This window comes from Mustela putorius, unplaced genomic scaffold (assembly GCF_011764305.1).
Source record: "Mustela putorius furo isolate JIRA1106 unplaced genomic scaffold, ASM1176430v1.1 tig00003834_pilon_pilon_pilon, whole genome shotgun sequence".
NCBI classification, from domain to species: domain Eukaryota; kingdom Metazoa; phylum Chordata; class Mammalia; order Carnivora; family Mustelidae; genus Mustela; species Mustela putorius.
Window position 1 is genome coordinate 75,042,417 of NW_025421987.1, and position 25,719 is coordinate 75,068,135.

At 37.5% G+C, this 25,719-nt stretch overlaps 1 protein-coding gene across 2 annotated transcripts in view; it reads right to left on the bottom strand.

Moving 5' to 3' along the window:
- Window positions 1–25,719, bottom strand: part of SPATA16 (spermatogenesis associated 16) — a 244,138-nt gene that overhangs the window by 35,922 nt on the left and 182,497 nt on the right. For both annotated transcript variants that reach the window (XM_045088170.1, XM_045088171.1), the window contains exons 7-10: window positions 12,646–12,792; window positions 11,484–11,596; window positions 4,938–5,102; window positions 2,109–2,192 (exon numbers count right to left, since the gene is read on the bottom strand). In XM_045088170.1, the coding sequence (XP_044944105.1) occupies window positions 2,109–2,192; window positions 4,938–5,102; window positions 11,484–11,596; window positions 12,646–12,792 (509 nt within the window). The remainder of the gene's footprint in view (window positions 1–2,108; window positions 2,193–4,937; window positions 5,103–11,483; window positions 11,597–12,645; window positions 12,793–25,719) is intronic.

Consider the following 25,719-nt stretch of genomic DNA (forward strand, 5'->3'; position numbering starts at 1 on the left):
ATATTACATTCTCTTTCAAATATCTGCATTGGTTTCTGTCTCCTGACTGGACTCTGAATTTATATTCTCAGCACAAAGCTACCCCCCTCCTTTAAAAAAAAAATCTTATCTATTTATTTGACCCAGAGAGAGAGAGAGAAAGATCATAAGCAGGAGGAGCAGCAGAGGGAGAGAGAGAAGCAGGCTCCCTGTGGGGCTGGATCCCAGGATCCCGGGATCATGATCTGAGCTGAAGTCAGCCGCCTAACCAAAGGAGCCACCCAGGCACCCACCAAAGCTACATTTCTGAAGTGCATTCTTCCTTAGTAAATGGCACCAGCAAACCTCTCCCCATGCCCTGCCCAGTGGCTCAAGCCCAATGTCTGGGCATTGTTCTAACTTATTCTGTTCTCTAAACTCCCTTATGCAATCAGTGAACAAGGCCTATAGATTTGGCTCCCTGCACATTCCTTCTAACTGTCGCTTCTTTCCATCTGTACACCCACCACCACAGATCAAGCCACCACCTTATAACTGACCTTTCCATGTTTTTTGTAGTTCTTCAATCTGTTCTCTCACTGTAGCCCTAGAGATGTATCAAAAAACACTTTACAGATAAATACTCTCTGAAACACTCTGGATCCTTAGCATAATTTATCAGTCTTTCTGTGATTTGACTTCTGCTTCTGCACTTCATTTTGAAACATGTTCCTTGCTCCTTCATTAGTTTTTCTCCCTTTATTGGTTTTCAAATTTGCCATGCTTTCTTTACACTCTTGGTACAAACTCTGCCCTCTCTGTAGAAATCTGTTTTTACCTGGACAGCTACTACATATCCTTAAAATGTTGTATTAGTATCACTTTCTCAGAGATGGCTTCTCTCTCTCTCTCTCTTTTAAGATTTATTTGAGAAAGAGAGCATGCACAAGCAAAAGTTGTGGGGAGACCACAGAGGGAGAGCGAGAAGGAGAAACAGACTCCCCGCTGAGCAGAGAGCCTGAATTGGGGCTCAATCCCAGGATCCTGGGATCATGAGTTGAAGGCAGATGTTTAACTCACTGAGCCACCTAGGAGCCCTTCCAAAATGACTTTTCTGACCTCTCAGACCATATTATACTCCCCTATTTGTTTCTACAGATTATTGCACATCTACTTTTTAACTATAATATTCGGTAAACTTGTAGCTGTGTACTTGCCTTCTTTCCTAGATGGTAAAGGCCACGTAGGCAGGGGTTGTGTTTGTATTGTCCAGCACAATATTCACAACACCCAGTGTTCCTTCCAGCACAGTAGACAGTCAACAGAAATATCATTTCTGTTCTATGCATTTATGATAGGGCCTCTGAACTGATTACAGAAGACACCCAGTCCCTCAGATGCACTAGAATCCATCATGGCTGACTGTTACCTCTTAAACTGGAGTTTCCTTTGGTTTGCTCTTCTCATATCTGACACCAGTTCTCCCTTTATGGGTTCTGAAAATGATTGGATGAGACTGAATAGGGAGTAGACTGACTACAATTTATTGCCTTTAACTGGACTGGAGACTCAACATATTCCCTTCTACGTTATCGAAGAGCTCTGTAGTATCCCATGAGTCTTCCGAGTACCTGGTACTAGGTGCAGCTCTGTGCTTGTTATATTTAACTGAGGTAGCCAATGAAGGGAGGGTTTTCTACCTCTAACAACCAGTATGTTACTCCTTCACCCAAGACATCAATGTGCTATTTTCTTTGTAGTTCCCTGAAATGTAGCCATTACTCCTCAAGTGGGGAAAGTGTTGGGGGGGGGTGTTGGACTAAAACATAGATGAGAGGGCTTTAAAAAAGTCTATATTAACCAATAACAAAGCAGATAATGAAAATAGAATATGAAAATGAACATAAGAAGACCCATGAAAGCATATGACCACAATCTGTTGGAGAAACAGACTCGAGGAAACATTATATAAATCCATTTTGATTCTGGTTATACTTCCAGGGAGATAGCTGCATTTATTTAAAAAAGAAAACAAACAATAAAAGAACCTGAAGAGCTCTCTTTTCTTTTTATCTTCTAAACAGATTTGACCCAAGATGGATATTTTCTTTGAGAATAATATATCTTTTCCCTTCAGCTGAAAGTTTTACCTTTTGGATTGTATTCCACACACGTTCTTTATCGTTTCTTCTTCCTTCAAGGGTGTCCATAGCATCTGCCATTAGTGACTGCAGCTGTGGCACCAAGATAAAAATTATCAGTGTGGAATTCACACAGAAATAACTTCTCTAAATACACAGATTAAAACCTAATTAAAAAATCATTTGTACGCTGATGATTTTATTACTCATCTTTCCAACAATGAACACTGCCACCTCGTCTTTGCTTCAGTCATTACCAAGTATTATTGCAGATATAAAATATTATAACAATGAAAAGATTCTTCTTGAAAATTTGTAGAAAACATATAGGTTTTAATGTAGTAAGTGTTGATGTTTTGTAAAAAAACAGATTCGGATTGTAAAGAATGAAGGCAGTAGTTAATTCACTCAGGAAATGGCATGTAGTACATGAACACATTTTAGTATTTTCTCCTGAGGCTAATGTATCATTATTCGAGGCATCATGCAAAAGCTCACCCGAGGACAATACTAAAATTGCGCTGTTTTATTGCCTTCTAAAGGATGTTAGCTCATTTAAAGTCTTTTACTATTCTTTTATTTTCTAAAATTTCAAAATAACCAAGTTGCCTTTTTCAAAGGCAAGTTTAGAAAATTCCGCCCTTTGCCCAAAATTGCCACATTCCAAGTTAAAACAATCCCATGTACATGCTGCGTATGTGGCTGCAAAGTAATGAAACTGCATCAAGCCATGTGATGATCAAAACTGAAAAAGAAAGTTCTCTAAAAAAAGAACAAATGCCAACCCAGTTCACTGTGGCATCAGAGTGTGAACTCTCAGATGATCTCTCTCTACGTTAGATATTGCAGAGCTTAAGCAGGAAGGTGGAGGGTTGAGTCACTCAAGACTCTTCTACTGAGCAGTCCTTGTTTATGTAGCACCAGAGGTGATATTACTAGGATTTATTTTCCTAGGTTAACCTGCGCTTGGAAGTTGGAAAGTAAAATCTATTACTTAAGGTGATGAAATCTTGCAAGATATGTGATTTTTAAATATTTGGCCTATACATATAAATCCATAGACATTAATTTTTTTTCTAGTAGGCATAAAAATTATGAAAATATTCCATGAATCTATTTTCCAAGGTTTTAGATAGTGAGCTATTACACTAACATGTGAGTAAAACATGTCAATAATGCTAGTTTGATGCTCTTTGTCTATATTTAGAAATATAAGTTATTTCCAGAGGGGGGGAAAAAGCTGCAGATAAGTGGTTGAAAAACCTAAGTGCAGGAAACTCCCCTGTATTTTTTCATTTAAATCTTGAATGTGCTTTTCAGGAAGACAGGATCAACAGTGTGCCAGCTTCTTAAATTAACATTTTCTTTGCTTCCTCTTATCTCAGAGGAGCATTAATCATCTAAAATTGGCTATAATATGCACTTTGAAAACTCCATACTTACTGCATTCCTGAATGTCTTATGAGTGGTAGGATAAACACTTAGCCTTTTAGAAGGTGTTCCACTGCACAGAACCATAAAGGTTTAGAAAGTATTCTTGCCAGTTTTGACTTTATAATTCCCTGATTAATAGACTTTTCCTCACCCCATAGTTTCAAACTTTAGTATGCATAATTTTATTATTTGGCGAGTCAGACCACTTTATATACTGACTCTGAATATCACTACATATTTAATACCTAGGTGAACATTATAAATGTTGGCAGTTAATTTCTTGATGGATTAATTTGTTACAACTTTAAAAGCTCCAAGAGGGAGGGTTGCTTTATTTATCTGAAAATTACAGGTGATCAGTTTGGGTTGATCTCATCCCTGCTATGTGAATTCAATTCAGGTCTATAATTAGTTTTGGCTACCTTCAATTAAAGCCTCAAAGTAAAGAGCCCTTCCCTATAAACCATTAGGATCTCCATATATAGTAAATTTTACCTATCCTCGAATGGCCCTCACAGGGGTTAGTAATAGTTTTACAAATGAGGAGCCATTATTCCTAAGATTATTGTTAGAATATACACATCTATTTGAAGATTGTTTCTCCAAGATATTCCTTCAACTAATTTTTGACTGGCTCTGTGTTTTCTGAGTTCATTCGTCAATTTAGTTAAAAAAAATCATTTGACTAACTACATTTTCCTTTTCAATGAAACAACTGTTTTATCTAAATGGACCAGTGTGGGGGCGCCTGGATGGCTCAGTCAATTGTGTCTGACTTTGATCCCAGCTCAGGTCCTGGGATCACACCCTGTATCAGGCTTCATGTTCAGTGGGGAGTCTGCTTGAGGATGCTCTCTCCCTGCCTCTTTGCCCCTCACCCGGCTTGTGCTCCCTCTCTCTAAATAAATCTTAAAAAAGAAATGTACCAGTGTGAATGTGTGTGTGTGTTGCACTGCCAACATATGTATGAAACTAGAAATGAATAAGAAAACTCTAAAGACTATTTTGCAGGGTTGGTCTTTATATAGCGATTACTCTTGTCCTCTCACTTTCCCTTTCAAGAAAATTATATATTAACATAACTTGGAGTTTAAGAAATAATTTATTATAATTATACTTTTTTTAAAACAAAAAGCCTGATCCACGATATGAATAATCAGCCCTTTTCCATGTTTTTACCATCACAAAATTCTTGCTATAAAAATGGAAGTTAGTTGATGAGAGCAAATAAAAGACAGAAACACCTTTCTACATTTTCTAGTTTCTTTATTAAAATGTCTCAGGAGGGTTGGGCAGTTTTCCCTCAGACTACATTGATTCTCACAGTTTTTTTTCTTTTCAGAACATATCACTCTTCTGTTAGCCCAGGGCCCATGAAATCCTTAAACAAAGAAAAACACTTACCAATTCTGCCTCCTGTTGACTGATGTCCTGTAGATAGGGAATGGTTGCTAGCTCCGCCATGGCTTGATTGATCACTTGGGACTGCTCCTTTACTCTCTGCAGTCCGCTGAGGAGGCTGGCGTATTGCAACTTCTCCATCACACCTGAGCACCCGTGGAAACTCCCCTAGTCTCCCAGTAAAAGGAAGTGTTTTAGAACAAAATCACAGACATAGACCTCTCCCCGGGGATTGAAGTCAGATATTATTGCGATATGTTTACATCCTTTGAAGCAATAAGTACTGAGCACAAATAAATGTTTGTTTCCATTATTTTTGAGAATCATCTGTACCCTGCCTTCATGTAGATGAATGTATATAAAAGGGAATTCTTTGCAAGACTGTTCAGAAAGATTTGCAGGTGGCCCTGCATAAGGAACCTGGGCTAAGGGGGAGAGAGGGGACTGAAATTGAACATGCATTCCATTCCACTCTCCTAGTAGGGATCCCACAAAGGTGTGTTTGTTTAAAGAGGGGGACTTTATCTATGTCACCAAAGCATCACAGGAGCTAAGAGTTGCCTACTATCTTGTTTCCTTTCTTTTCTCTTTTTTTTTCCTTTTTTCCTTCCCTCTCTTTTCTTTCTTTCTTTCTTTCTTTCTTTCTTTCTTTCTTTCTTTCTTTTTTTCTTTCCTTCCTGTTTTATTTATTTGTCAGAGAGAGGGAGAGAATGCAAGTACAAGCAGGGGGAGAGACAGGCAGAAGGAGAAGCAGACTCCCCACTGAGCAGGGAGCCTGCTGTGGGGGACTCCATCCCATGACCCTGGGATCATGACCTGAGCCGAAGGCAGATGCTTAACTGACTGAGCCTCCCAGGTGTCCCTCTAACTTATTTCTATAAGATAATATTCTCTATGAAAGTTAAATCATGAAAAACGTTGTGTAGTTGAATTCTGTCTACCCCAATGGCTTACATTGGATCTCCAGCTCTTCTTTCATCTTTAGTTTTCACTGGATGGCCTTAGATTCTGGTTCCCCTCCTTGAGGTATTAGAGCACTTGATTCTGGTTCCTTGAACCATCCCAACAACTGATAAAATCCATCTTGAAATAGGCTACTGTGTACATTTGTAGAGACCACCACCCCCTATAGTATTTTGGGATTTTTTTAAAAAAAGATTTTATTTGTCAGAGAGAGATAGAGAGCACAAGCAGGGGGAGCGGCAGGCAGAAGATGAAAACAGACTCCCTGCTGAGCAAGGAGCCCCATTGTGGAACTTGATCCTGGGACCCTGGGATCATGACCTGAGCCGAAGGCAGATGCTTAATTTACTTATCCACCCAGGCACCTTATTTTGGGCTTTCTAACAATGCGGGATACCTTTGGTAAGATGGCCCAGCTATGTGTTTTTCTACTGCCAGCCATAAAAGAGGAGACATGACCTTCTCTAAAAATTTTAATACAAACTGTCATGCTTAATGTAAAGTTTATCACAAAATTCTCATTTATATTGGGGAAAGGGGGGCATAAAGTTTATCTAAGGGTTAACAGAAAAGCTTTGGGTTTCTGCCGTGTTTGTTGGGTGATAAGAAGTGGGAAGTCACAGGAGGATTTAATTTGTCAATTGCATTCTGCATCCTGGAACCAGAAGAGAAAGTCTGGTTGACCAGTGTTCCTTTATCATAGGGTTCCTCCTGGACCACCTGGACCAGAATCATGAGGTTTTGTGAACTAGGCAGAGTCCTGGGCCTTACTGGGTGAATCACCTATCTCTTGATATGTGGTCCTAGAAACATTAATTTTAGCTAGGTGCCCTCCTACCCCCAATCTTCTAATATTTCAAACGGAAGTTGAACAAACTGCCATCTGAAAGGCTAGTATCTGAACAAGGACTATTTTAGTCTGTGTATGCTTATAAAACAGATTTTTCTCCCCAGACATTAGAGAAGGCAGACATGATTTTTTCTTCTTCAAAGAAAATCTCTTCTAAAGAGAAAAATTATTAGAAGCTAACATTACTAAAGAGCATCTGAATTTCAACTTGAATTTGCAAAGCAGTTCCTTCTGAAATGTCATACTCATATTTTGGCACTTTTCTAGAATCTTGGTAATACCGAATGATTGAGCACCATTACGTTGTATTTGCTGTGTGTCTCTCTAACACCTATCTATATCACTTGAATAATGTCCTTCTATCCCTGCTAATTTGTTCTTTATGATTAATCATTTATCTGAAAACCTATAAACCTATAGGAGAGATGACTGCAAATCGTGGAATTGGGATCCCTTCTTTGACTTGACAAAATAGCTAGCCTACCCATTCAGTTTAAACATGCAGCTAAACAATGGGATACTGTCAAATAGAGAAAAGCAAGTTGCAGGAGAAACCGTTTTCTTTCTGAAGAAAAATTGCTTGCTTTGTTCTTCTTTAAAATAAACAATGGGGCTCCTTGTAGGAAAGTAGTGTAGTGACTCAACTCCAAAGAGCAGAAACAACAGCAGTCTGCTAGGGAACATAATCTATCAGTGTAATTTTCCAAAACATCAGGAAAATAAAAATAGTGGAAGGCAATGGTGCTTTGTTAGCTAGATTGTTGGATGCATAACAAAACAGGAAGTGCTCCATGCGAATCAGATACCAAGGACAGAACATAGTTGACTGCTAATAGTCACCTATCCTTCTCCTCTCCTAAAGCCAATGCAGTTTTTGGGAAACGATGCAGTTTTTCATCAGGAAACTAATAAATTAATATTTTACCTATACATGATGGGGGTCTTTGAGAGACAAAGTGAAAAAGAGATACAAATTGCCATCTAAAGCCAGGCAGAATGTTTTAATGCTGTTGCTTTAAGAAAATAAAGGAAATAACAAGGGATGAAGTAGCTTAAACGTGTAATGCTACCAGGAGCTAAATCTAAAGGAGAAGTAGTCCTTCCCCCACCCCACCCATGAGACTTCAGGAATGATCAAAGGGGTCTTTAACTGCTGGAGAGAGGGTAATAAAGTGGCCAAGATTGAAACTAAAACCTCACACAGGTATAATGAAGGTTAGGTAAATAGCAAGCTTAAATGAAGACTTCAGTCAGAGAATTGCCTACCTGTAATAGCAGGTATGGTTAAATGTTTGGCAGGTAAGTGATACTACATAATACCACCAGAAAGCAGAGCCCAAGTTTTTGGGCTGTAATTCCATTTGACATACATATAGAAACATTAATTGCCAAAAAGGGATAGAAAACGCATATTACTGTTCATTTCAAATGTGTATATGTAAACATTTTTTTATGCTTCACTTAGAGGAAATTAAAAGTAAAATTAATGAGGTATTAAAAACATGGTTAGGTCATTTTTTGGCAAGTCAGCCTGTGAAGAAGGCTTCATGCACGGCAAGAGATTTTATTATTTTAACTTTTTAACATTTAGCCCAGGAAGCACAATACATAAGGTTTGAAACTGACAGCAGCCAATAAAGTTAATGAATGGAAAAGTACAGTGGCATCGGGTAGCACATGAAATCATTAGGACAAGGATCCAGAGAAGAAAAATACCATTAGAACAGAGCTACTGGTTGAATGGGACTGATGTTCAGTAGGATTAAAAGCCACCATGTAGGAAGCGGTAGAATATTTTAAATTATAACTCAATGTCAAAATCATTCTTGTATGGCCATGGTTATTTATGTCTAGTAAAGGAATCTATAAAGTAAGGAAACTGGGATCAGAGTGTAAGGAGAATCGTTGCCTGATACATAGAAACCTCCCTCATACAAGGAAAGCCCTTGTTTCCTTCTGTCATCTTATGGCAAGCGGTGAAAATTCACGTTCCCTGGGAAGGCCTGCTGTGGTTAGTAGATCTATTCCATGGCTGGAGATAACACCGCTAATCCTGGCTTTGTGAGTAGTTCTGAGCACATTAGTGATATAAGGAAAAAAATTAGAAATCTGTAGGACATCTGCATAATCTTCATTTTAGAAGAATATATAATTTCAGAGTACACACTTGAGTCAAGTAAGAGAAAGGTCTATAAAATAGTCCTTTTGTCAAAGCACACTAAAAAACCAATATAAACAATTAAAAACTTCTGCAACTTGTAATGCTTAACAAAGTGCTTCAGCATGGATTATGTACTTGGGGTCTCAGAACAACTCTGTGAAGTTGGCCTGGCAGATATAAGCTTATTTAATAAATGAGAAAAAAGAGCTCAGAAGTTAAATGATTTGCCTTCGGGTTATACTGACAGAGCACATCTATGGACAAAAGTCTTCATCTACAGGCATCACAAGTGAAGATGACAACTAATAAGAACAGTGCAATACCCAGACATTCAAGTGGACAGCATTTGCTATGTGATAAGAAAAAAACACACTTCAGGGAATCCTAAAAACACTGTTGAGTGCTTCTTGGGTCACAGTTAATGGTACCATGTAGGAATAATTTCTACTCACCAACTCATTACTTGCTTCATTAATCTAGGTTACCTTTGCAGCCAATTTTATTCAGTCCTGCTTTATTAAGCTGTGGTTGGGCATATAATAAAAAACCTAGAGGCCAGTATTTGGATATATTTGTGGTCCCTGGATACCTTCGAGCTCACTTGCTTCAATTTCATTAAAATCTTTGAGATAATCTTCTAAAATCTGTTAATTCCCACAGAAGCTAGCATAGAAATGTTGATAAAATTCTTCGCACTTAGCTAAGTAGTACTGACTAATTTTAAAGGATTCAGTTATTAATTAGATGCCAAGAATCTTAGTTATGGTTTTCAAATATCCTTTATAGACACATAAAGATACATGTGTATACCAATCTCTAAGTGGCTAGAATGCCCTTTGGAGGGTGAAAAAAAAATGAGTTAAGAACACTTAAAAAGCGTGTGATGCCTAGATAGGCCCAACCTGAATACAGAACACTGAGATATGAGCTGGCAAGAGGTGATGTGGCCAGTGTCCTGACGAGTAACAAGGTATGGCAGGTATTGCCCCCAAAGAGCCAGGACACAGGCAGATCACTTCCACAACTTCTAGTACATTGGCTCTGCTAGGCTTACCATGAACCGATGAGGAAAAATAATGCTCTATGGTGATGGTTCTTGTTATCAAAGATTCTACTATGTATAAAGGTCTGATGTTGACAGGGATGATGAATGTGGATCTCTAATTAAGATGGGGAGTTTGGTGATGATGGTGTGTGGCTAGAGGAGGTTATGATAAAGGGTAATTTAGAGAACAGGACCTAAAGCTTGTGGTAAAGCCAATGAGATTGCTGTAAACTGAATGGTTGTGTCCACCCAAAATTCATATATTAAAGTCCTAACCCTCAATGTGATGGTATGGTGATGGGGCCTTTGGGATTAGACAAGGTCATGAGGGTGGAGGCCCCATAATGGGATTGATGTCCTTATAGGAGGAGATCCCAGAGAGCTTGCTCTCTGCCATGTGAGAAAAGATGGAAGTCTACAAAGCCAGGAAGAGGGCTTTCATCAGAACTTGACCATGCTGATACCACGATCCTGGACTTCTGTCCTCTAGAACTGTGAGAAAATGGAAATGAATTTCTTCATAATAGAAATATAGGGGAGATAATCGAGTGGAACAGAGTTATGGGAAGGGGGGGAGCTCTGGTGGTAGGAAAATTGATAAAAATGTGCTTTTGTATTTGTAATGCATAGAATTACAAATCATGCAAATAGATTAGGGATTTTATAGCTTTTCTAAAATGCTGAATAATGTTATTGAACAGATAAACTGCTCAACAGATGTTAAGTAGCTGTTTGTGATGACCCCCTTGGTTCCCCTTGTAAGGTAAGAACATCAAATCAATGATGTAATACAAAAGCCACAAAAAGAAAATTCCTCAAAATTTCCAGCTTACAGGCCTTTTGAAAAATATTTTAAAAAGGGGAAATATGCAGCCTTTATAGCCCTTTAATGAGAAGTTCCCTTTATGTACTTTCAGTATAATGGCTTAAATTTTGTAAAACAGCACAGCAAAATCCAGGTATTATTTTGGGCTTTTTAACACTGAAAAGTAAAAGGGCATATTTTCCCCAGATCAGAAAAAGAGATTAGATAACTTACCCTAAGGGTGTACAAAGATCAATTGCCAATGCATCGGGAAGCCTCTAATTTATCAGTGTGGTATGGAGGCACTAGCTTGAAAACTCCAAATTCTTGTGTAGATAACAAAATAGTTATGTATGCTAGCCCAGGATATGAAATAGGGAAACACTATATTTACTAAAATTTTGTTTTTGATTTGAAGTAGGAAATGTACTGCAAACTTGAATTAGATAGTAGGAAGGCGCACACACATACACACACACACAAAGGCTCTTCCAGCCTAATAAATGCTGGAAATTGCAAAGTGTAGCATTGTCGTATGTTTTAAAATATAAAATAAATAAAATAAAATCATTAGCTAAACTTTGCTTGGTTTTGCAGATGAGATTTAACTGTGAATGTTTCTAAACTCCTCTAACACTTGCAATATTTGTGCCGTAAACTTTCCATACTTCTAGGATTGCCTAATATTTGTGCATTGGACAAATATAAAAGACTCATATACCTACATTCAGTTGGGTGCTTCTAATAAAATCCAGTATTGGCAAGATTCGCTTCCCCATTGTCTCCATGTGTCTCACTGTGTCTTCTTTGGTCAGCAGACCGAAGGGAGTTTTATGTTCTAAAAATTGTAACAATAAACTTTTATACTACTTTTTCCAGGCTTCCATTTCCAAATGCTTTCTTTAGCAAGCTATAAACAGATATCTCAATGTTAATAGATATGAAATTTTTAGTGTAGAAACTAGCACCATCCCTAGACCACATGCATAGCAATGAAAGATCTATGAGGAGAAAGGCAGAGGAGACATTGCCCTTTAGAGACTATCATTTATTCATTTTGTTGTGTTTCCTGATTGAGAGATCTAAGAGACAGCCTATAACAATTCATCCCTCTCAGCAGGGTATGTTTTCCCTGACTTGTGAAAAAATGTTGTCATAAATGTGTCTGATTGTTGTCTTGTTCCTTCGAGGTATTACTCAAGTGTGCAGATCCCATTGACTTTGAATGTAGCTTGAAGTTAAGATAAGCCTCAGAGGACAGAGTGTCAGACAAAACACAAATCCTTAATTATGTGGGTAGAGCTGAAGGAATAAATTCAACCCGGTTGTGAATTTTGCCCACAAATCTGAAACTTCGGCTCCATGTAAATATTTTCTTGAGTTTTGGAAGTTTCAACAGAATTACTGAGTACCATTAAAGTATAATAACTCCTCAGGAGATTTAAGCTCTTGGTAAATTACATAAGAAAAGAGTAGAACAAATAGAAATATAACAGATAATCCAAGTGATTTAAGGTTTTCATTGGCTGTATTTTTGATTTTACACAAGTATTTTGGATAATTTTTGTTAATGGATGATGACAAAAACTTACATTCTTTAAGTGCCCTGTGCTTAGGCACTGGTAATAGCATGGTTGGGATGAGATGGTTGGAGTGAGGGAGGCAGGCACTCTAGAATTGCATTGGTCTTAGAGGAAACTGAATCCCAGATATTGGTAACTAACCCACAAAGAAGACTGAAATAAGTTCATTATAACTTGACAAACATATTTTGGGGGGCTACCCTTACTATATGCTAGGCCTTATGATGAATAAGACTTGATGAAGAAAGCACAATTCCTGCCTTATAACAGCATTAAATGATAATAATAAGTCCAGGTGATTTACCTGTAAATGTAGGCAGCTTCCTACTTGATAATTTTTCCAAAAATTTCCCATCTTCTTTGTTTTTGAACCCAAGAGTCAAGAGATATTGTTGGGGTGGAAAAGATGACCAGTCAACTGTCTGGGGCAATACATGGAGTCCTTGAAGATCTGAAATACAATAGGAAATGAACTAAAGAGTTTGATTACAAAGGGTATTTTTTCCTCCTATTCAGGAATTGTACTTGGAAGACATGATAAATATAAATATTAAATGTGCAAAGTAAAAGTATATGCATTAAAATGTCAAATAGATGATATATCAAAATCACATTTCATTATTTATACTTTTCTTAAAATATAAAGACATAGAACAATTAGTAAAATATGGTTGGATTACATGGATTTCTTTCTCCATATTCAAAATAATAGAAAATTCAGGACCAGCTTGCAGGCTTAATAGTTTTCTGTGTGCTCTTTTCAAGAGAATTTGATTTTTCTGTTCAAAGTTTAAGATTTAAAGAAATAATGTTATATGAAAGGAAAGAGAACAATTACCAAGTGAGAATTAAAATCTATCATGCTAACTTAGTTACATCCCTCCCATAGTTGAAGAAAATTTGAAATGACAAATGTACTGACTTTCACAATTAGACTTGGAAATAATTTTAGGGTCAGGAGAATGGTCGTAAAACAAACTCACATACTTAATGACCTTGAGAGCTACTATTTACTGAGTACTTACTTTCTACTTTCCCTTGTTCTAAGTAGTTTGAGCAGATTGTCTCTTTCTTTTTTTAAAGATTTTATTCATTTATTTATTTTAGAGGTAGAGGGAGGGAAAGAGAGAGAATGAGTAAGCAGCGGGGAGAGGCAAGGGAGAAGGACAAGCGGATTCCACTCTGAGTGCAGAGCCCAATGTGGTGCTGGGTCCCAAGACCCTGAGGTCATGACCCTAGGCAAAATCATGGGTTGGGGGGCTTAACTGACTGGGCCACCGAGGTGCTCCTGTGCAATGTCTTTTTAAATCCTCATGGTAACTTGACAAAATTGGTGCTATTTTCCCCATTTAATGACTAGGAAGTTGAGTACACAGATGGGAGGTGACTTTCACAAGAACATAACCTATAAGTGGACAAAGCAGGATTCATACCTGGCGGTCTGACTCCAGAGACCACAGACCTAACCATTGTATTTTGCTTCAGGCTTGCTAGGCTCTTGATTACTTTCGATATAGGGACAAATGTCATCCATGGAGTCTTGGTGGCCAGATTCACTTAATTCACTTCCATTCTGAGTAATAACACTTTGATTGTGATAGACTTCACAAATGAATGATGATGAGCAGAGGATTTAATGAGCTCTCCCTACTTAACGCTGCCAGAAAGGGAAAAAAATGGAATTCCAAATATCCTTGAATTATGATTTAGTTAAAAGTCAATTTTTAATGTAGAATCAGAACTTAAATGGTAATGATTCAGATATAGCCTTCATTATTTATCTGCCATATGTCCTTAAAAAGTAATAAATGTGGGATTCTTGGGTGGTGCAGTCAGTTAAGTGGCTAACTCTTGATTTGGGCTTAGGTCATGATCTCAGGGCCCTGGGGTTGAGATGGGGCTCTAAGCTCAGCACAGAATCTGCCTGAGATTCTCTCTCCTTCTCCCTCTGCCCCTCTCCTGCTTGTGCACTCTCTCTAAAATAAATAAATCTTAAAAAAAAAAATAGATGTAGTAAACAATGAGTGTTTTTATCCACCCTCCCTGGCATCCTCCATTCCTGTTTTTAGCTGCAGAATCCTTCGTTCAAACAAAAATTTACTAAGCCCAATATTTAAAGTTGCTAAAATAGAGCTGTTCTATTTGGAGCATGGGATACTGACCACCCATCCTCATGTCTGTACCCTATTCTACACCTCACATGCAATAGCCATCTTCAATCCTTCCCCAGAACAATAATTTCTCAAAGCTCTTTGGCACATTTTGGTTAAGAAAATAGGGTATGCTTGTCAGACAGAGAGTTAACATGTATGCTCACTATTGAAAAAATTAAAAATATCACAAAATATCTTTGTTTCAAAGATACAGAACAAAATATATTAGACATGCTTTAGTCTTTTCATGGTGATTCAAAATCAAGCAATCCCTTGAGATTATTGAGGGCTTATCTGGCCTGAGATTATTATTTAGAACCTCTGTTCCATATGCTTTTTCAGGATTACCTTTTTCACTCAAGAACCAGGCAGGACAGGGCATATTATTATGCCCAGGTTACAGATGGCAAAATTGAGCTTTAAGAAGAGGTTGCAAACTTTCCTAAGATCACACAGTGAGCAAATGGGAGGGACCAGAACCGAAAGGCAGCTGGATGTCAAAACTTAACTCCCAAAACTATCCCCAGGACAATTTAGCCATGAAAATAATGATCACTCTGAAAACCAATGGGAAATGTGTTCCAGAAATCATGGCAATGCCAATGATTCTGGGTAGAACATTTCCTACCCTAACTAGAAAAGTATAGCAAGCACACAGAGTTCTCAGAATGAAGAGAGTAACTTTTGTGGGTTTTAACGTGCAGCTTAAACATGCCTCTTGAGTTGGTGTTTGAATTACAAACGGCTTCTTTTTAAAAGGATGTCTCATTTCTATAAACAAGATAAAAATGTGATTTCTGCATTTCAATCTCAAAAGTGCAGGAAATTTCTTTGCTTTTGAAATCTGCATTAGATCATCACAGACACACCCTCTGCTTCCAACTGAATACTGTCTTGCTCTGAACAATACAGGAAGAGCTTGCCAGTTTTGCTGAGAAATCAAAAGGCCACTAACTCACCCTGATACACGGTCATCGCATTTCTTTCGTGTTCATCCTTTAGTTCTCTATAAGATGCCAACATTTATAAATTGTCAGCATCTTCAGGAATTGACATACTCTGGAGATTGAGGCTGGAAGATATGTGATCCCTGGCTACGGTTTGCTCTTTCATCTGCTTTTGCTCCCTGACATAGAAGGCTTGCAGGTCTCCATGGGCCATTCTGGGGATGATGCTGGGGACTGTCCTATGGAGATGTTCTTGGCTTCTTGGGTACCTCTGGAAGACTAGCGTCCCCAAGAATTGGTGTGGCTGCTCTGACCTCCACACAAACCCAGAAAGGAGCATCCAGACATAGAAGCTTCTGGATCCCATGGCTGAAACCTGTTAGCACAGAGAGGGCTCCTGGCAGGACACCTTTAAAACTTTAAGGTCTACACTGAAGTGACAGGAGGCCCCAGAGTGGCAAAGTCCAGAACTGATTGGGGTGTGCAGCCCATAGGCTGGTGTTTATAGTGGGTTTGTAGGGAGCATCTTGAGATTTGTTATTTTCCAGTGCAGCTCTATTGCCAGAAGCAGCCAGATGTTTGAGAGCTCGATTATATAAATAACAGGAGAACTTTGAGAGGTTGACGTCTTCTTGCTCATAAATATTTGGGGGACAAAGAGGAGACTGATACTAATAGTTGCAGTGATTAGATTGACTAGTGAAACTAATGTGAGCACTATAGCTATTTTATTATAAAATATGCTTGCAAAAATAGAACTATTTTCTGCTCCTTTCGACCCTGTATGTTTCATCTTGTGTGTTTGATCTATTATTAAATTCCAGGTGATGTTTTTTAAAATGTGAGAGGCCCCTACATTCATACTGTTAAGTTTAGAAAAAAATATTTTTTAAAGTATCATTCTTATTCGATTTGTATGCAGAGTAAATTGCAATTGTATGAACATTTAGCCTAGCAGGTGGTCTATGACCCAAAATGATGACATACTTACCAGATGTTGAATCTCATGTAACATTAATTTGAGTGCTAATTGTTCTCAATTTTATGCTCATAAACCTCTACCTACGTCCGAAAAGCCCTGTGCCCCTGATAGATATGAAAGTTAACCAGATTGTATTTTTTTGTTCTTTGGTAGGAAAGTTGAATTGATTAAAAATGTCTTCTTTGCTTCTGTCATGTCAGAAGAACTGAAAAGAAATAAGTACCTTAATGCGTCCTTTTACAATTTATCGCAATTAGAGATGAAATTTAGATGACCATGGCCAAATTTATCATTAAAAAATCAGTTTGCAGGTATGACATAGTTCCAAATTTTTACCACCAGTGATGCTTTAAAAAATATATCAAAGATAGATTATGCAGATTAAGTTTCTTGCATAGAAACATAATCTTGCAATTCTTTTTGAAATATGCCTCACTTCAGCAAAAGAGGATGAAGTCTGCCCTTTATCAAGAACCTTTCATTGTACCACAGAACTCTGGAACTGACCAGTTTTCAGGTCTTCAAGTCATTAATGCACCTTGACCTTCTTTAGCATTGCCCTCCTCCTTGAAGTCACCTCCCTGGAGTACAGTGACAGTCTCTTTACTTTCTTTCTCTCTGTCTCTGTGCCTGTCTTTCACCCTCTCTCCTACACACACACACCTCCCAGATTCTCTTTCTCTGTTGTTCCTCCTGCCTTCTCAGTCAGTACTCTTCTAGGCGGTCCCTGGCTCACTGACGAGTTCTTCATATACACACTCCTGGGGGCTTTCTCAATTTTTGTGTCTTTCCCTCTTACTTCTAAGCAAAAAGAGATCAAAGCTCTAGTCTGGTCTGAAAAATCATCGCCAAATTCAAACCCAGCGTTTCCAAATGTCTCCTGATACTTACTATTGGCTCATCATTACAGAAATCACCAGAAGGGAGCAAATAGGTTCTTCAAAAGTGATTTTCAGGGTGCCTGGGTGGCTCAGTGGGTTAAGCCGCTGCCTTCAGCTCAGGTCATGATCTCAGGGTCCTGGGATCGAGTCCCGCATCGGGCTCTCTGCTCAGCAGGGAGCCTGCTTCCTCCTCTCTCTCTGCCTGCCTCTCTGCCTACTTGTGGTCTCTCTCTGTCAAATAAATAAATAAACTCTTTAAAAAAAAAGTGATTTTTCATAATTTCCACAACTTCCCTCTTCCCTGTTTTTCACTGATGTGTTGTTAGGATAACCATTATTCACCCAATTATTCGCGCTTAGAATCTGGAAGCCCTTGTTGACTTTTCTTTCTTCTTATCTCTGACATTTAGTGAGTCTCAAAAACTAATGAAGTCTGCCCATTGTAATACATCTCATATTAACTTCTTTCTGAGCATAACCATTGCTACCATCCTGGTCAAATTTCTGGTCACATAACATCTGGATTACAGAAAAAGTTTCCCAGCCAACGTCACTGCCACCACTATCATTTTATGCCACCCCACCATGCAAGGAATATTTCTGGAACATTGCCTTTGTGTTTGCCACATACTTTCTCAGGAACTTTAGTGACTTCTTTCTTGGTATTCAAGGTTCTCAACTGTGTGTATCTGTTTCACAGTCTCTACCTAATTCCTACATTTCCTCCAATATAAACCTTTATCATCTGCTCTGCTGATTTCACTAACTTGTACCAGCCTGTGCTTATCCTGCTTCTGAACTTTTCTTTGTTCAGAAAACTTCTTTTCCTAAGAAACACTTACATATTCTCTTTTTCTCTTTATTCAGTTGATGACTATCTTTCCAGATGTACCTAATTTAAGTCCCATCTTGTCCATGCAGGTTTACCTGAATATTTCAACATCACTCTTCAAACTCTTAAAGAAATCTATATTATTCACTCCAGAGTGAATTTCCTAAGGTTTCATGGGAGTATGTCTTATCTCCCTAACAAGTTTTAATCCTCTTTTAAGTTATTTTTAAGTTATGCCCATGCCTAAGCATCTAGTAGGTGCTCATCAATATTTGAATCTAAAAACAAACTTTTCCAAACCCTGAATTTTTAATGATCAAAAAAAAGAACTTCAAAAAATCTTTTTCAAAAAAAAGAACTTCAGAAAGAACGAATAAAATGTTCAGAGCTTCTGAGATATGATTTATTTCTTTGTCACTAAGCTTAGAAATAAATATCACACAGACTTTGGTCCTTATTTTACCTAAATCTCAAGTGGTTTCTGTTTAACTTATGAAGAGTGAAGTAAAATAATAAGTATTGCATAACTCAATGGAGTAAAATGCTCAAATGAACAGAGTAGCTTTGCCTGGATGGAAAAATTAGTTTCATATTTGGGTTGTACCTTTGTCGCAGCTTGTTCTCTGAGAAATACAAACTCATAGTCACAAAAAGATTGGGTTAATAGAGAGAGTCTGACTTAGCGAAACTGTCGGCATCACCAGAAAAGCATTTGCACAAACATGAAATATTGATTGTAGATCAGCAGACTCATCTATATATATGAGAAATAGCTTTAACTGTTATTAAGTTAAATATCTGTAAAATATAAGCTCTCTGGAAGTAAAGTACAAAATGTAGAGGCCATCAGCATCAGTGTTTTCTGTTGGACACCTCATTATAAGCGTAGACAACAAACTACGAATGAACTTTACAAAGCAAATTTTTTTAAAAAAGAAAAAGCACAAAAAATTTATAAACTCTTTTAGAAGTATGCAGATCTGTTAGTGTTCTATCATCACCTTTCTCTAAGTTTCATTTCCTTCTCTATTTTCTGGCATCTATGTCATTTCTCTGCCCTTTGTCCATAACAAAATGTTCTGACATTTTGGGTTGGAGCAAAATCTCATTTCTAAAGGTCCCAATTGCTCAGTATGAGATGGGACCATGTCAGTGTTATATGACTTCTTTTTACTGATCAGTTTCACAGTATCTTCGTAATGCCAACACTTTGTCATTAGTTCTTTTCCAACCATTTTCTGAGTTTTATCTTGTACTCCTTTTAATGCCAATACTTCTATCTTGGAAGTTATCCACAAATTCACATCAGCAAGAAAATAGCAAAAGGCAGCAGCTTTGCAGCTAAGTTATCATTATTGCCTCCCATAAATAATAAAACAGTTTCTACTTTTAAAAACATAGCATATTTTGATTTTTGCATTTGATGTGTGAGAAAGCTCTATGTATAATGAATCTTCATATAAAAAGCTGCATTTTCCCTTTGACCTTCATTATAGAGTTCTGAATGCAAATGGAAAAATTTAGTTTCCATTCCTGAGATTCTTAATTTTCACTTCAGGTTGTTGGTCTTCTCTGATTCAAAACCGATCTTTGAATTTTTAAGGTTGGTCTCATAGACCATATATAAACTTTGAAAAAACAAATAATCCCACAGGATTTTTATGCTTAGTTCATTTCCATTTCACCTGGAATTCATGTTGATTCCAAAGTTTTATGTTTAATTTGCTGTACTGTATTGATTCTGGGAGAGTTTCTTAATTTTATCCCCACCAATGTAGACCTGAGACAATACAAACATTAAATTACTGTTATTCCCTTTAATATTATTAGAGTCACAGTCAAAGAAATAATACAATGTTGTTATAATCCCATAAACAGCTTTTTTAAATATTTATTTATTTATTTGAGAGAGAGAGAGAGAGAGCTAGAGAGTAGGGAAGGGGCAGAGAGAGAGTGAGCGAGTGAGAAAGAGAATCAAGGGAATCCTAAGCAGATACCCTACTGAGCACAGAGGCTGACATGGAGCTCAATTTCTCAACCCCAAGGTCATGACCTGAGCTAAAATCCAGAGTCAGACATACTCAACTGACTCAGCTACCCAAGTGCCCCCAGCTATATTTTTGCAGGATATAAGAATTAGAGTGGACATTTCTTGGTTGGTTGTCTACTATGCCTTCTCTCCTTACTTCTTTTTCCTCTTGGCAAATTTCTTAATCTCTACCTGCTCTAAAAGTGAGGCCTAACTGGTGCAGAACACTCAATCCTGGCATTACCTTGACCTCAGTTTTGGTTCAATCATAAACATAAGTGCAATTTGGGTCAATGAGTAAGAGTGAGTCCAGGGACTGCGTGGAAGAGGCACTCACTGTTCTTCAGGACAATGTGATTTGAGATCTGTAATGACATTTGAGCATTTTGTTACTACTCAAGATCCTAGCACTTGAGGGGATGATATAGGTAGTGGAATACCAGGCAGAACTTGAGAATAAAGCTGACAGCAGAAAACAGAGCAGTGAGTAAGTTGTGGGATTAATCTGCATTTAAAGGCAGTGCCGCCTGTGGATCTTTCAATAATATAAATCAATGTGTTCCATATCTCTCCTTACCCCTTTAAAACTTATAATATACTGAAGTCAGTTTGAGCTGTGATTCCTTCCACTTGAAACCAAAGATTTCTGATATAGGTATTTAGCTAGTAGTTCAATATATCTGCAAATACTTTGGAATCCTTTAAATATTATAGTTGAGATGCAAGGAAATCATAAACTCTTCAAGAATCTGGGAAGAATATATTCCTTATTTAAGACTCAACTGTTTGAGGATTAGGAATTAATTTTTACAACTAGACAAAGATAGAAAAATTGAATACATCTTGGTGGTGCCATTATTATGATAATAGTATTATGACATTATTACCAATAATTAAACTTAAATATATACTAGCATTATTTTTCTTGATCTTTTTCATCTTGATCATTTTCTTTACTACTTTTTCAGTTTTGGTTAGATTCTACATCTTATAGAAAGTGACTCTTGGATAGTTAACTAAGAATGCAAAACAAGACTTACATAAACTGAAAATTTAATTTCCCGGCCTATCTGGATTGGTAATCTACTTATTTGTTTGTTTATATCCCACGGTAGAAGTGTAATGACTTGCCTTACATAGATATTTATAACATAAGAAAAAGTGTACAAGAATGTCTGAGGAAAACAGAGCAAAAGGAAAAGTAAGAGATGGGTGATAAAGCCGTAAGTGAGGTTAATACCCAAAATGTGTTCTATAAATTTTTATATACTTATTAGAATTAAACAGGATCAACTATTTCATTCACAATATTCCTAGAGATTAACACTGGAAAGGACCTAATCTATTTATGAAGGAATAAATTTGGGAAGAATTTATGAGTGGAGTGGGAGAGGGAACTTGGAAAGAAGGTGCCATATAAGTGTGTGTGTATGTGTGTGTGTCTGCATTTGTGCATGCATATATATGTATTTGTGAGTGTGTATGTGTATCACAAGGTTTTGCTGAGCATTATGGGTACCGTACCTGTAAAACCTGCTTCCTGCCATGTATCCCATGGTAAGAGCTCCATCTTGCCCCAACCCATTTTTTTTTGAGAGGCTGCCGTAAAAATTTACAATACTTCCACTTATTTTTGGATCATTAAATGGTATTTCTTTAAATGCCACTCTATCTGTCTTCAGTCAGACTCCATAAGAAAACATACCAACCAGGATGAATTAAAGTTCCAGGGAGGTCCAGAAAAAGTAAAATCATGGAAGGTAAGAGTAGATGATGGAGACCAGAGGCAAACAGTGCTGTAACCTGCTACTGCAAAGGACTAGTGAACTGTTCATTGAAAAGATCGAACAGTGCCAGAAAACCACACTTCCAGTTGGAAAGACCAGCATTTTCATATATTTTTAAAATATTTTATTTATTTATTTATTTGACAGAGAGACAACCAAAGAGGGAATATAAGCAGGAGTGGAAGAGGGAGAAGCCGGCTTTTCCACTGAGCAGGGAGCCCAGTGCGGGGCTTGATCCCAGGACCCTGGGATCATGACCTGAGCTGAAGGCAGACATTTAAAGACTGAGCCACTCAGGTGCCCCAACATTTTTATATTTTTAAGAACAGAGAATTTAGCTCTCTATATGAGGGATTTCTGTACTTTGGGAATGATTCTTTGTTTCTAACAAGAATACTGTGGTACAAATATAAGATGATTTATCATCTTTATAACCAACCTGGCCATAATACTTTCGTAATAATATTGGGGAATAGGCCTTTAATTCTATAACCTTTTCCATCTGAGAAAGTGAGTTACAAAGAGGAAATAGTCTGATCTTGAAAACTCATGATCATGGTAAAATTATAACATTTTAAAGAAAAAAAGAATAAAATGAGGAATTTTTAACTTCTTGTTCTAGAAAGCACAAGAATGTATTATCCTTACTGGTGAATGATGGCTGAACAAGAACAGGGTTATAAATTTCAGTAAAAAACAATTCTTAAAGGCCTATTTTAAAACAATATATTATTCCTCTGAACATACATATTTACTCCTGGGAGTTAAATTGCATTGGAAAGACAAAATATGACTCTATCCACCTAAGTGTTAGAGTAATTGATATCTGATCCAGAAAACTTTTCTATTAAACATTACTAAGCATAGATCCATTATTGAATATTTATTTATTTAGCAAATAAATCTTGATATTTTCATCAAGAGGAGACAGGATATGCTTATTGTATTACTTTATTATTATTAAAATACAACCATGCAAGAATGAGAACTATACAAAATTACATTATTTTGCTGGAATATATGAATAAAAATCTTGAGCAAAATCTTTATAAATGAAAACATAATTCTGGGGCTGATGAATTATTATTTGCTTTATATACCCTGACTACTCGGCATGAATCAAACTGGATTTTTCTTTAAATAAGAAAAATGGATAGCTACTCTGCTAAAAATTCAGTAATTTTTTTTCTCTGAGAAACATAATATAATACAGCTTAAGATTTTGGCTGGTCTTACTAGATTCTCCAAATAGCAGAGGATGCATAGTAAGTTTCTGAGGATGTATAAGCCTGGTTGTCCCAGAAGGCAGATTTGAATTTTAACCTTCCCTCGTCGGTCTTGTAGACCTTAGAAGGGCAATATGGTTCTACTGTCTGCCACTGAGGGTGAAGTGGATTTTTCTCATAACGAATCACTCATTTAGTTGGTCTATTCAGTAAGAAGATTAAAAATATTTATACCTATACACATCTCAAAATTGATTTATTTTTATAGCTTTCCCCTTTCCATCTGTTTTTGTGGAAATCCCTGACATGGGTGACTGTGAATTGAAGGTTAGCTAGAGAAAAATATACTGCCCCAGAAATCTTTATTGTGAAAACTTTACCTGCTCATTACCGCCACCTCTGCCAGCTATTGCTGGGCTCACTGCACTGTCACAAGATGGAGGTGTAAAGAACTCAACACTATCTAGGCTTGATGAAGGTGACCTGGATTGGGCAGAGTTTCTGAGTTAGAGGTTTTTCTGCCAGCCCATCTGGGAGAATTAAGTGTTAGTCTCCAAGTTTTAATGATAATAACTACTTATCCAGCACAACATAGATAGGTAACTCTTTATCCAAGATCTTCAAGGTATAGATTTTATGACCTTCATCTGTTGATTGTTTATTTTGATGAACTTTATAATTTAGAAGTTCTTATGGCCTAAATTTCTCTTGCTGCAATCAAAACTACATACTTGTGTTCTGCTTTCCGTGGGCCATCAGTGGGTCTCCTGAAATATTATTTTTCCATTGTGGGTACAAACATGTGTGCTTGAGAGCAGTCACCGGTAGCTGTATGGAGAAGGATGAGTGAGAGTGAAGTAGAAAAGAATGTGTACAAACTGAGTGTTTCTGAGGGAGTGTTTATTTAGTCACTGAGTTCACAAGAATTTATTGTGTGCATTGTGGATAGAGTAACAAGCTGCCTACCTGTTATGATATAGGGCAGTGCAGTAGAGTAAAGCTATGCATTTTAACAACAAAAACACCCAAAACAAAAGACCTCCAAATCCAGAGCTCGGTGATTTAAAGCAAGAGAATTTTGTTTTTTGTTCATGTGGGTCTTTAGAGGGGTGACCTTCAACATGGTCATTCAGGGACTCCAAGCTTCTTTTGTCTGTGGCTTCTTCAGTTTCACAGTCCTATCTACAGTGGTCAGGGAAAGAGAGTTCTGCATTGTAGGGTTTTATGGACCAGCCCCGAAGGTGGCATGTACTTTTTCTGCCCACATTCTATTGGCCATTACTCAGTCACAAGGGAGGCTGGAAATTTATTTTAGTTACATACATGAGAGGAAAAAATAACTTGGTAAACAACTAGCTAGTCTCTGCTGCTTTCAGGGGGGAGGATTTCTAGTTTCAAACTGCTCCCTTGTCTGTTTTCTCCTCCATCATTCTTTTAATTAGAGTCAGCCTTCCATTCCACCATTAGAGCTTAGGTTTTAATTGAAAATATTCTCCAGAAGAGTGGAAAAATATAGTCTAATATTTACCCTAAATTACAAATTACTAAGGTCAGGTCCTTTCTTAGGAGCAGGTATATTCTAGCACTCCCTAGAATAGAGTCTGGAATATATGTGCCCAATAAATGTTTGATGAATAAATGAACAAATGAACAAACCACCCATCTCCATTGTTGATTCTCTTTTTGTCTTGAGTATCTTGGGATTCTGGAGCATCAAGAAAGGGAGAAGAGACATGGCAGACTAACACAGCGAATTGAATATAGGGCTAAAACTACTACCAGCCTTTGGTGGAGTACAGGGGATTTTTCGAGTAAGATCCAGAAAGTGACTGGGTTCACTAGCCAGCACTCTGGCAATGAAAGGGAATCTCGGAGAATGGCTCTAGTTTGGGCCAACTTACGTGGTGAGGGTGATTGGTATACATATAAAAAAGCATCTCCATCAAAAGACAGCATGGAGAACTCATACAGGTATCCTTGGGTCACCTAACGTGTCACATAAATGAGCCCATTTGGTTGTGCTCGTCAACAGAGGTGATCTCATGTTGCATTAGCCATGTAATCAGCAGCTGCACCAGCCTGCATCAGACTTCGAAAAAAAGAATCTTTCCTCATATATCCACTGACCTTTTTGGGCAATGGGTATGCTTGAGCTCTGTGAAAGTTGAACCAGACCGGGAAAGAAGAAAATCCCATGAAAAGGGGAAGGGAAGCTGGTGAATTTGATTAGTTACTGAAGGAAGATTAAATTTTAGAAATGATTGAAGGAGGCATAATATTCTATTGTATATATGGACCATATCTTCTTTATCCATTCATCTGTTGAAGGGCATCTTGGCTCTTTCCACAGTTTGGTGACATGGAGGACATTGGGAGTTAAAAAAAAAAAATTCTACATCCATTTAAAAGACATGGTGTATATAAGAAAGGATACAGAGAGCTCAAGAAAGAGTTCCTAGAAATTAATGATTGGAGAGGAGAAGTGTTGGGGGAAATTGGAGGGAGAGATGAACCATGAGAGACTGTGGACTCTGAGAAACA